General features: G+C 39.9%; 1 protein-coding gene and 1 pseudogene across 2 annotated transcripts; both read right to left on the minus strand.

The window, feature by feature from the left end:
• Positions 1 to 11,423, minus strand: part of LOC113059105 (tripartite motif-containing protein 46-like) — a 433,352-nt pseudogene that overhangs the window by 171,647 nt on the left and 250,282 nt on the right.
• Positions 116 to 7,357, minus strand: LOC113059063 (activity-dependent neuroprotector homeobox protein 2-like). 2 transcript variants are annotated; one of them, XM_026227290.1, is made up of 5 exons: positions 7,218 to 7,357; positions 6,746 to 6,863; positions 4,249 to 4,341; positions 1,534 to 4,066; positions 116 to 1,470 (listed from the first exon to the last, which is right to left on the minus strand). In XM_026227290.1, the coding sequence occupies exons 2-5, from the start codon at positions 6,851 to 6,853 to the stop codon at positions 722 to 724; spliced, it is 3,483 nt and encodes a 1,160-aa protein (XP_026083075.1). In that variant the 5' UTR covers positions 6,854 to 6,863; positions 7,218 to 7,357; the 3' UTR covers positions 116 to 721. The 2 variants fall into 2 exon arrangements, with proteins under 2 accessions (XP_026083075.1, XP_026083074.1); XM_026227289.1 differs by having other exon boundaries at positions 117 to 4,066.

Genomic DNA, 11,423 nt, shown 5'->3' on the forward strand with positions numbered 1-11,423 from the left:
CATCATAAAGAGGAAGATGCGACAAAGAAGACCTAAGACAGTTGAGCAACTAGAAGCCTGTATTGAGTAAAACACACACCTGTAATATTTAGTCATGTTTATTCCAAAATACAACTGAAAAGTTTAAATAGGACACAGAGGCACTTGTCTTTTTTCATTGTCTGAAATGATTACAGTGTATTTTATGAAGCACAAAACAAAAAAACACGACAACACCATAAAGTGCCCCTTTTCTGTGATACAGCAATGAAATGCAGCCTAATTTGCTATTTAATACTTTTAACTAAATCTTAATTTTCTGTACAGTTCTAATATAAAATGTTAGATGCAGAACTATTACACTACAGATATCCCCAAATGTATATTACACATGTCCACAAAAAGAAAAAAGTATTACTTCAATTGAGTGTTTCCTTGCAATAAAGATATGTAAAAAAAAAAAAAAAAAAAACGTTTTTAACGTCATCATATGACCTATGCACAACAAAAATACAAAAACAGAGTGTAGAGTCTTCTCAGCCTTGCTGTACATTCCCATTTTTCAAATTTACTAATAACGAGAGGCAAACCTTCTTACAAATGTGTAAATAGAGTATTTTTAAATAAACATTTTGCAATGGTTTCCATCCTAGTGTGAACTTGCTGCCTATAAACTTAATTCTTCTAACAATCTGTTTATCCATATTTACAGAGGCCATACCTCTGGGATGAAGAGAGCATCTTACATTTCACTTACATCCTCTTGTTTAACAGTTATCCCTGGAATAAAGAGACCATCTTCCATTTCATTCACATACTCTTCTTTAATGGTTACTGGTATCGCAGGAAAGAAGAGGTCATGTGTAATTTCAGTCGTGTCTTCTTTTTTAACTGTTACTGGTGCCGCAGGACTGAAGAGGTCATGTGTAATTTCATTCATGTCTTCTTTTTTAACTGTTACTGGTGCCGCAGGACTGAAGAGGTCATGGGTAATTTCATTCGTGTCTTCTTTTTTAACTGTTACTGGTGCTGCGGGAATGAAGAGGTCATGTGTAATTTCAGTCGTGTCTTCTTTTTTAACTGTTACTGGTGCCGCAGGACTGAAGAGGTCATGTTTAATTTCAGACGTGTCTTCTTTTTTAACTGTTACTGGTTCTGCGGGAATGAAGAGGTCATGTTTAATTTCATTCATGTCTTCTTTTTTAACTGTTACTGGTTCTGCGGGAATGAAGAGGTCATGTTTAATTTCAGTCGTGTCTTCTTTTTTAACTGTTGCTGGTGCTGCAGGAATGAAAAGATCATTTTTAATTTCAGACGTGTCTTCTTTTTTAACTGTTACTGGTGCTACAGGAATGAAGAGGTCATGTTTAAATTCAGTCGTGTCTTCTTTTTTAACTGTTACTGGTGCTGCAGGAATGAAGAGGTCATGTGTAATTTCATTCACATCCTTTTTTTTAACTGTTACTGGTGCTGCAGGAATGAAGAGGTCATGTGTAATTTCATTCACATCCTTTTTTTTAACTGTTACTGGTGCTGCAGGAATGAAGAGGTCATGTTTAATTTCATTCACGTCCTTTTTTTTAACTGTTACCTGTGGAACGAGGCCACCATGTTGCACCTCATTCAAGACTTTTTTTTTAACAGGCTTTACTTCTGGAATGAAGAGATTGTGCTTCAGCTTGTTCACTTCCATCATTTTGAACCCGAGACGTACACAAACCCTCTTCTTCTGAATTGCTTTCAAGCATTTGGTGAGCTTGCTGTTAAAGTGAGCCTTTACGTCAGCCTTGTTTATCCACAAACGGGAGGCTAGCAGTTCGATTTCAGTCTTCGTCACGTATGGCTTCCTGTGGAAGTACTGCGAAAGGAAGTCTTTCCTGTCCTCGAACGATGTCATCTCCATTCCCATTGGTTCCAAGACGAGCTTGACTGGAGTTGCAGGGACTTCTACCTCTGGAGCTTTCGAGTTCCTTCTCCTGCTCTTCGGAGTGATTACTTCCTTCTTTGGCTTGACAAATTCAAGGCCTGTCTGACAGGCCACGTCTGAAGAACTGGCCGTCTGAGGAGAATTACATGAATCGCCATCATCACGTTCTGTTGTATCTGGATTCAGTTGCTTTTCTGCTTCCTTGATGGCTTTGGGCGCACAACGGCACCGTTGCACATGAGTGGAGATTGTTTTCGGTGTCGATTTTTCAGTATACACCCCAAAGCAATATATGCATTTGTATGCAGGCGTTTTTAGTATTGCATGAATGGTGGGAACGATGTGGTGTTTTGTTTGAAGATGACGCTCATAGTCCTCAAAGTTCTGGAGCTTTACTTGGCAAAATGGGCAGGCGGTAGGGGTCGTTTTCAACGTGGTTGCGTATTCTGCCTTGTCTGGATACATTTTTATGTATAGCTTATCTTGAAAGCTGGTAACCAGTGCAAGGTTGAGCTCTCGGTTGTCAAGAAGATCTTTGGGCACATCTGTGTTTAGATTGAAAGTGTTGAACACGAGGTTCCCCTCGTCGTCACAGTCGAGACTAAACTGTTGTTTAATGAAATGCCGATTTTCCTTGATCTTCAAACTGTGCTCTTTATTGGTGTGCTCCATGATCTGCTTGAAAGAGTAGAACATCTGAGGGCAGAAAAGACACTTTAAGCCATGCAACAAATGCTGGAAGATCCCCTGCTCTGTTAGTAAAATCTTGCACCTCAGGCACTTGACAGTGTGATCGTCATGTTTCTTCAAAAACGGCGCGAGCACAGCCAACTCATTCGGGACAGAATGTCTATATATCGCCCTCGGAACTGTTGATTTGAGACCCTTGGGCACCACAGCTGAATTTGTAGGTTGGCTGATCTGGTTTTGTGATAAAACCGCTTGACCGGGACCACCGTTGACGGGAACCGTGACTTGAACGGGCGCTAGAGTGAAGGTTGGGACACCGTTGACATTGTTGCCTGTAGGAATGAGATGCACTGACTGCGGAGCTATGAGGGGAGCTCTGGGAACTGACTGGTTTAGCTGAAGACCTTGAGTGACAAGAAATGGTGCCCGAACACCCATTTCGCCTGGGAGGTTAACCTGAACACCAGGCGGAAGAAGAACCTGCTGTGCTTGATTGGTCTGCGGTAGCCTGGGCATGGCCATAGTGATGGGTACTGTCTTGGGTGCGCCTTGCGGCATGTTTGGCATCTTCATATTAATCGGCTTCACTACTGGAGAGGTAGGCAGGACTTGTGGCATCCTGCTGGGGGACTGCGGATGTTGAACAGGCGTGCCTGACAGTAAAGCTTGTGTTTGTGGGGACAGAAACATCTGTCCTGCACCAGGAGAGCAAAACAAAGCAGTCGTGTTGCTTGGGCCGGCCAGAAGAACAGTACCGTTTCCATTTGTGTGTTGCATCTGCTGTGGCCCATAGTTCGGCCTTGCGAGCAACGTGACCTGTTGCATTGCTTTTGGTGCAAATTTTAGCAGATTCTGTAGTCCGGCCATTTGGTTTGTGCAGTCTTTTTCGATTATACAAGCCATTATTTGCCAGTGCAGCTCTTTGTGTTTCTCTGAACTCAAAATGTGATACAGTAAATGTTCAATGGTCTCTGCAGGCAGTTTGCACACTTTGCAGTGATATTTCACTGATGCGCCGTCACGTATCTGCTCACCATCAGTCTTTTGCTTACTGTCCAAGCTTAGTCCAAAGTAGCGATCCAGCATCGCAGTATAGTGGTTTACCAAGACGTGCTTCTTCATCACGTATAGTAAAGAGTCATGATAGCCGCAGATTGTGCACCTGTATCTGTCATCGGCAGCATCAGCAGAAACTGTAACTGACACGGTTTTCGGTGTGCGGGCCAAAGTGTGGCTAGGCTTGCTGTGAAGAGGTATACGATGGGTTTTTGATGCCAGCATGTGGAAAAACTGAATGTGTTGCTCTGTGACTTTCGGAGAGCTGACAAATGGGCAGTAGGGGCATATTAACAAACAGGCCACATCCAGATCATTCCAGTGACAGCGATGTATGTGACTTCTGAATGTGGGTATTGACCGGCTGGAGTACCAACACAGACTGCAGCACAGAGTTTGGCTCCGGTATGGATACTGAGGAACAAAAGTAATATCGTGATAAATAAGAGGTGAAATAACATTTGCAAATAGTGTAAAGTGTAAAAAAAATATGTTTTTCAAAATTAAGTTTAATCACTGCCTTTCTTTAATAAAATAATAAAATAAAATGAATGCAGTTTTTTTTACAGTGCAACATATGTCATGTACATAATCACCTTTTTTTTCTTTTTGCCAACATGACCATCAGTAAAATCATCCCATTCGGTGTTGTCAAAACTTGCATCACCAGCATCAAAACATTTGTATGTCTGTTGGAAATAATGAACATTTAATTAGCAGAAATAATTCGTGTAAGTTATAAAGTTATTAAAATTACATCTGTCATTGTTCTTAACTCACTTAAAGGGGGGGTGAAATGCTATTTCATGCATACTGAGTTTTTTACACTGTTAAAGAGTTGGATTCCCATGCTAAACATGGACAAAGTTTCAAAAATTAAGATGTACGTTTGAAGGAGTATTTCTGTTCCAAAAATACTCCGGTTTGTCACAAGTTTCGGAAAGTTTTTTTCAAGTATGGCTCTGTGTGAGGTTAGATGGAGCGGAATTTCCTTATATGGGTCCTAAGGGCACGTCTGCCGGAAGAGCGCGCGCTCCCGTATAGACGGTTTCATCGGGCGCACGCGCCTGGACCTAAGTTAACTTCCGGTCTGTTTTGTGTATATCGGTCTGGCTGCGGTGCCATCTACAAACGCAGTTAAAGGCAAGGTGATGAGGAGACTGAAGTTGGGCTCAGGTGGCTGTGCTGCGGGATGTGTTTCCCATACATTTATTTATTTTTGGAGACTCACCACAATTTTAAAACTGATCGATTTACAAAAAGGCTTCGTTAAATAAACATGAGTAACGTAACGTTACGTAACGTACTGCACGTTTAATAATAATAATTCCTTACATATATGTTTAAATATCAAAACGAAGTACGGGTGTTTTTATATCGCTGTATTTCTGAAGGAAGACTTGCATGTTATATGCCTGATAAAGCAGCGTGTGATCGTAGCTCTGCTTTGTTTACAGCTGTTACTGGGGAAACCTCTATTTCTCGCACTTTATGTCTATGCTTTAAAACATCTCCTGCTGGCAAAGAATAAATTAGCATTTTTAGCACAAGTCCGCCTGATCCACACAGAAAACACATTTTGTTTGTTATCAAAAAATATCTACTCTAGAGGGACTTGGCTGTTGTTATTGATTCTATTTGGAGTCTACCGGAAGTTAAGTTAGGTCAACAAAATCGCTCACGCGCATTAACGTTTGTTTATGTTGATGCCGTTGAAACCGTCTATAGCAGAGTACTGAGAGGCTGAGCACACTGATCATACGAGAGCGTCGCGAAATGTCACAAAAGGAGTGTGTTTTTGGTTGCCAGGGCCAGTCAACCCTGCACAGATTACCAAAGAAAAAACAGCATTAAGGGACCAGTGAATGGAGTTTATTTTTACAGAGCATCAACGGAGTTGTGCAAGTGTTTGTGTTTGTTCCCTGCATTTCGAAGATGCTTGTTTTACAAACAAAGCCCAGTTTGACGACGGATTTGCGTATCGCTTATTTCTTAAGGATGATGCAATCCCAACGAAAAAGGGTCACGATCGTGTGTTGGAACCGCAGGCGGTGAGTAAAACTGCTTAAAATATCTCTGCCTTCTTGTTAGTGCGTCCGCCTCCCATGCCGGAGAGCCGGGTTCGAGCCCCGCTCGGAGCGAGTCGTTGCTGCTGCTGCTCTCGTTCAGTTTCAGCCTCGGGATCTGATTCTGGATCATAAATAAACGGCTGAATCTGACTGTTAGCCATGGTTTGTTTTGGATGATGGTTTTTCCCTCACGGTAATGTCACAGTTTCCACATGCTCTCAACGCAAAAGCCTACTGGCGCTCGTGATTCTTTAGCTCCGCCCACACGTCACGCCTCCAGCCGGTCGTGTTTTTCCGGGGAAAATCGGTACAGACTATCTTTCTCTTATGAATATAATAAAACTAAAGACTTTTTGGAGTTATGAAGGATGCAGTACTACTCTATAGGTACTCAAGATTAACAGGATATTGAGTGAAAACGAGCATTTCACCCCCCCTTTAAACTAAATCTAAACATGGATAGAAATGGGCATTCACAGTTAAATGTACAATATCAATTAACACTGATAAAAAATTAAAATCACTAATATCAGCCAAAAATCATTGTGCCTTCGCATAATTTTTATTAAGTAGAAATTTAAATATCATAACTCAATCTTCTGGTGAAATGTCTCCTCTCTGGTTACATACGCCAGACTTCAATAATACGGTCTGCTTAAACTCTGCCTCTTCCTTATAATCGACTGCAAGCTTTTATTTTTCTTCAATAAACTATTCATTTGATTAACTTCCATTGCATTGAAACTTTAACAATAGTTTCTGAAAATTTGAGAATATCTTTTTTTTTTTTTGTCAATATCTTTCTTTTGTCTTTTGCTGTGATAGTTTGTACGTTTCTTTGAAATAACTAAAACAATTAGGTCACAATGAATTTTAATGCAGTTAAATAAGAACTGCCTGGAGTGACTTCACGCTGTAAAGTGCATGACTTGACTACTCTGCACCTTAGAACGTCTGACAGCCAATCAGAAACAAGCATTAAACAGACGCCGGTGTAAACAACATCATTACTACAGTAACCTACCTCCAATAAATCTTGACACTGCTGCATCCCGATGTCACACAAAATACTTTTGACGCGTTTTCTTGGACGTCTTAGTTTTGTCAGGTTCTTCACTGGAATTTGATACATTTTGCTGATCCTGAAAATGAAAACAAGAATGATACGAAACGCTCAAAAGCCTGTCAAATACACTGATCTTTCAAACACCCAATTCAGTCTGTTTATTTGGCGAGAATCTAGATCACGTTTAAGAGAACTCTAAATTAACAAATTGTTGAGGCCTATAACATAGTTATAATTAATATAGCTAGGTGTAACTATGTACCTAAGGTCTGCATTTCAAACCATCCTCGGACATGTCGTTATATATATATATATATATATTTTTTTTTATAAGTTATGCATTTTAAGTAGTTTTAAGGCAAGAAAGACCTACATATGTCATTAATTATCCAAACTGCATTAATGAGGTCTATTCTAAACCTGTGTCTACCTTCTGTATTCAGGCACAGAGCTGCGACTGACTGGAGGGATGTCTGCGTGCGTCCGTTTTCTTCCGGCGTCACTGGAAGGCGCGCGGTACGGAATCGGCTACTTCATCGAATGATCCATCCGGGCTGCGCTCACTCCGCGTGCCTTATAGCCCTGCCGATCGTCTGCTAAAATATCTGACCAGAGCGCAGGATTGCCAACTTTGATTTTATCTCACTAAACCATCACCCCACAAAAACATGGCGTACAGGAAGACGGGAAGTGACGTTTTCTGATTTACATATTGCATAGTGCAGATCCACCAATGGGAGAAAGGTGGGCTGATCTTGCAAAGTTGATCAGTTGTGATAGTCATTGGTGCATGGAATTAATCATAAGTCCATGGCTGTGGTCTTCACCTGTGAGGGGATCTAGACACACCTGTGGCTCAGCTCCTTCAGGGGAGCCTTTATGGGAAGATGGATTGATGGATCAAGTATGACATGGTGAGTAATGATGAGCAGGCAATAGGAGCGTTGCTTGTTGTCTATTATAGTATGCAGAGGATACCTGTTGCAGTTAGGTGTCTCTTGCATCAGTGCTAGATGATCAGCACTGATGCAAAATCAGAGTTTTAAATGATGATAGAATTAAATTTTTTAGGTGAACAATCCAAGTACTTCAAGAGTGTAAATTTATGATGGATTTCAAAAAAAAATTAATAACATACATAATCTATATTAATCTTAAAAGTTATCAGTAAAAACCTGACATGAAAGTAATTATAGGGCCATTTATAAATTGTAGTACACAGTTTAAAGTTGCTGATTTATTTTCAAAGGTTTATTTTTTACAAAATGACAATTCCATCTTCCTCCACTGCCCCCTGGGACAACAGTAAATGGCGACTCAGATCTACGTGCCACGTGTTTTAGAATGTCATGGGTACTGGAGCTTCCCTGTCTGACAGCTGGATCACAGCTGAGATGCAGTTGGGAGGTTGGTTTCCTGTGAAGAGGGACACTGTGGTGAGTGTGAGCTGTATGGGTGAGACAAGGCTGAGAGTGATAGGATGCTGCCCAAATGAGCGAGTTGGACCGTCTAGCAGAAACTTGGGGCTTGTAGTAAGTATTAACACGTGGTTGAGAAAAATGAGAGGCAGCTGAAAACCCGAAATGTTTTTTTTAGTTGTTTGATCTGTATCTTCTTTGCTCTTATAGCAATTACGTTAACCATAAGCTTTCATTATCATAGGCAACCCTGGATAGCTTAGAGAGTGCAAACTATCAAAATAGTGTCCTGAGCTTGAAGAAATGCATCTTTTTCGCCTTGTGTTGTTATGCTGATTTGCAGGTTTCACTGTGATGAGATTATGGCTGTTGGCGATCATCATGTCAGTTTCCTGATCCAAAGACTTTCCCATACATCAAACTTCCAGGACCTGGTCATAAATGGCCAGCAGTCCCGTGCAAGCTGTCAGTCCACCAGGTACTATGCATGAGATAAAGATGCCCGGAACCTTTTCCGACCGTAAGGAGTAACCCTGACAGTGGTGCCATCACAGATGTATAACCCCAGAGGTCCGTATGAGCCTTGGCGATACAGTTTTAAATAAAGCACTCTTCTGTGGTATTCTGGTAAGATATCTACTTCAATGATGGAAGAAACTGGGCGGAAGTTCTGTGGCATGCTGATCTGAAATGGTGTTTTTCTCTGGCTGACAGGTTTCTTTCGCTTTGTTGTATCATCAGCACCTGCCGGATCCTGGTCAGGTTCTTCTGTAAAACTGGTGGGAAGTAAGTTTAGCAAAGCATTTTCTGCCATTCTGAAATCATCGACTCAAATGATTATGATTATGATTATTTTTCGGACTATTAGTCACACTTTTTTTCATAGTTTGGCTGGTTCTGCGACTTATAGTCAGGTGCGATTTATTTATCAAAATTAATTTGACATGAACCGAGAGAAATGAACCGAGAGACATGAACCAAGAGAAAACATTACCGTCTACAGCCGCGAGAGGGCGCTCTATACTGCCAGAGATGCTGCTCAGTGCTCCTGTAGTCTACACTGTGCAGCACAGAGCGCCCTCTCGCGGCTGTAGACGGTAATGATTTCTCTTGGTTCTAAATAAATGCGATTTATAGTCCGGTGCGACTTATATATAATTTTTTCCTCATCATGAAGTATTTTTGGACTGATGCGACTTATACCCAGGTGCGACTTATAGTCCGAAAAATACGGGTATATTTTTTAACTTGAATTTAAGTGTCATCGCACTTTGCTATGATGATGTCTAAAGAGACTTTCAGCTTGAATAAAAAAATTGGTGGGGGGGGGGGGGGGTATGTCCAATTTAAAAATAAATTAAAAATAAATTCAATTAATTAAACAAACAAATAAATAAATATCCTAATGAAGAAAACAATTTCTTCACTAAATTTAGCACAAAATGTATATGTCGCCAACTGCTGAAAGCAACGAGATAATCTACTGTGTCTGGCACACAAACACACCACAAGGGAATACAAAGCAATTATACTCAAGTACATGATTCCTAGCTAGATAAATTCCTTCCTTTTTTTCTGTTCCTTCTCTTTCAAGGAGCTCAAAAAGTAAACTTGAAAAAAAATGCCTTGATTAAAGGCCTTAAGATCTTAAAATTATATTTCCAATGTAATGAAATATTCACAATTTATCTCAAATCAAAGTGAAGTCTTGCTAATATATTACTATACTAATTTATATCCATGTCGTGTGTTTGGAAAATAGTGCTCTTTGATACATACACATACAGTACCATTATGATATTTAAGAGGAAAGAGAAAATCAGAAGATAGCAGACATGTGGAGTAAAGGTATTTATAAGGAAATTAGAGATATTTAGAGATAGCTTCTTTACCCTTCCCATTCCCATATACCTTGAAGCTGAATGAAGACACGCAGTAAAGGCTTTGTTGAGGTCACAACTTTGCAAAAGTTGTCATCATTATTGATGGGCAGTAGTTCTCCATGCACATCCGCATAGCCAATAAGGACATCCATTTGCCATAAGTGATGTAAACGAACAATGAGTCTGTGGAAGTCTTTATACCTGCCAGGCTCACATCGATCCATGGAAAAACCTCCTGATTTCTGCACATTACTGGAGAGAAACAAGTAAATCGGTATGAAAATAATAAAGGCTATTTGAACACACTCAATATCTTAATCACACTTTTAAGTTCTACTGGACAAATCGGTCAATATGGTTCATTAGATTTATATCACAGTAAATTGCAGAAACAGTGAGTGACCTGCGTGCATTCAATCAGCTGAAACAACATATTTTAGAAGTCAGCTTCTGGATATTGTGAAGGTTTTGATTAAGGTAATGTTATGCAATATACTTATGCAATAAGGTAATGCACATGCAATATACTGCAATATACTTTACAATAATTATTATAATTTATTGAAGAATTTTGAATATGAATTTCAAATCTGGATGGAGAAAGAGCAAAAGAAATGCAAAACCGACAAAAAAAAAATAACAGTGATGCTGTATGGCAATATGAGTTCTGACAGATACATGGTATAGATCGGTAATGAGAATAAAAGTACATGTCAGCTTACGTTACATTTGACCTCGAGGAACGAACAGTAGCGCAGAGACTGAGACTTTCCCAAAGTACGCCTAGTGTAGGAGGGTTTGCTGAATATGCACACTTACTTCACCTGATATCTAAACCGGCATGGAAGAGGCAAGATCATGTTGTCGGATGAGCGCAAACCACTCGGCTTTTGTTTGGTACTGCATGACTAGCGTTACGTGTTCGCGTCACTGAAAACGCGGAAAAGCAGGACGCATGGCTTGACACTTTCCAGACACTAGTCGATTACAGGTGCTGGTCATAAAATTATAATATCATCAAAAAGTTGATTTATTTCACTAATTCGATTCAAAAATTAAAACTTGTATATTATATTAATTCATTACACAGACTGATATATTTCAAATGTTTATTTATTTTAATTTTGATTATAACTGACAACTAAGGAAAATCCCAAATTCAGCATCTCAGAAAATTTGAATAATACTTAAGACCAATACAAAGAAAGGATTTTTTAAAAATCTTGGCCAACTGAAAAGTATGAACATGAAAAGTATGAGCATGTACAGCATGCAATACTTAGTTGGGGCTCCTTTTGCCTGAATTACTGCAGCAATGCGGCGTGGCATGGAGTC

The sequence above is a fragment of the Carassius auratus genome, chromosome 41 (genome assembly GCF_003368295.1).
Source record: "Carassius auratus strain Wakin chromosome 41, ASM336829v1, whole genome shotgun sequence".
Lineage (NCBI taxonomy): Eukaryota > Metazoa > Chordata > Actinopteri > Cypriniformes > Cyprinidae > Carassius > Carassius auratus.

What these genes read in the sequence shown, in the direction of transcription:
- LOC113059063 (XM_026227289.1), bottom strand. Translation starts at nt 6,853, where the DNA reads ATGTATCAAATTCCAGTGAAGAACCTGACAAAACTAAGACGTCCAAGA. An exon ending in AGTGTCAAGATTTATTGGAG is followed by an intron (nt 4,342 to 6,745) that starts GTAGGTTACTGT and finishes TATTTCCAACAG; the next exon opens with ACATACAAATGTTTTGATGC. An exon ending in TTGGCAAAAAGAAAAAAAAG is followed by an intron (nt 4,067 to 4,248) that starts GTGATTATGTAC and finishes TTTGTTCCTCAG; the next exon opens with TATCCATACCGGAGCCAAAC.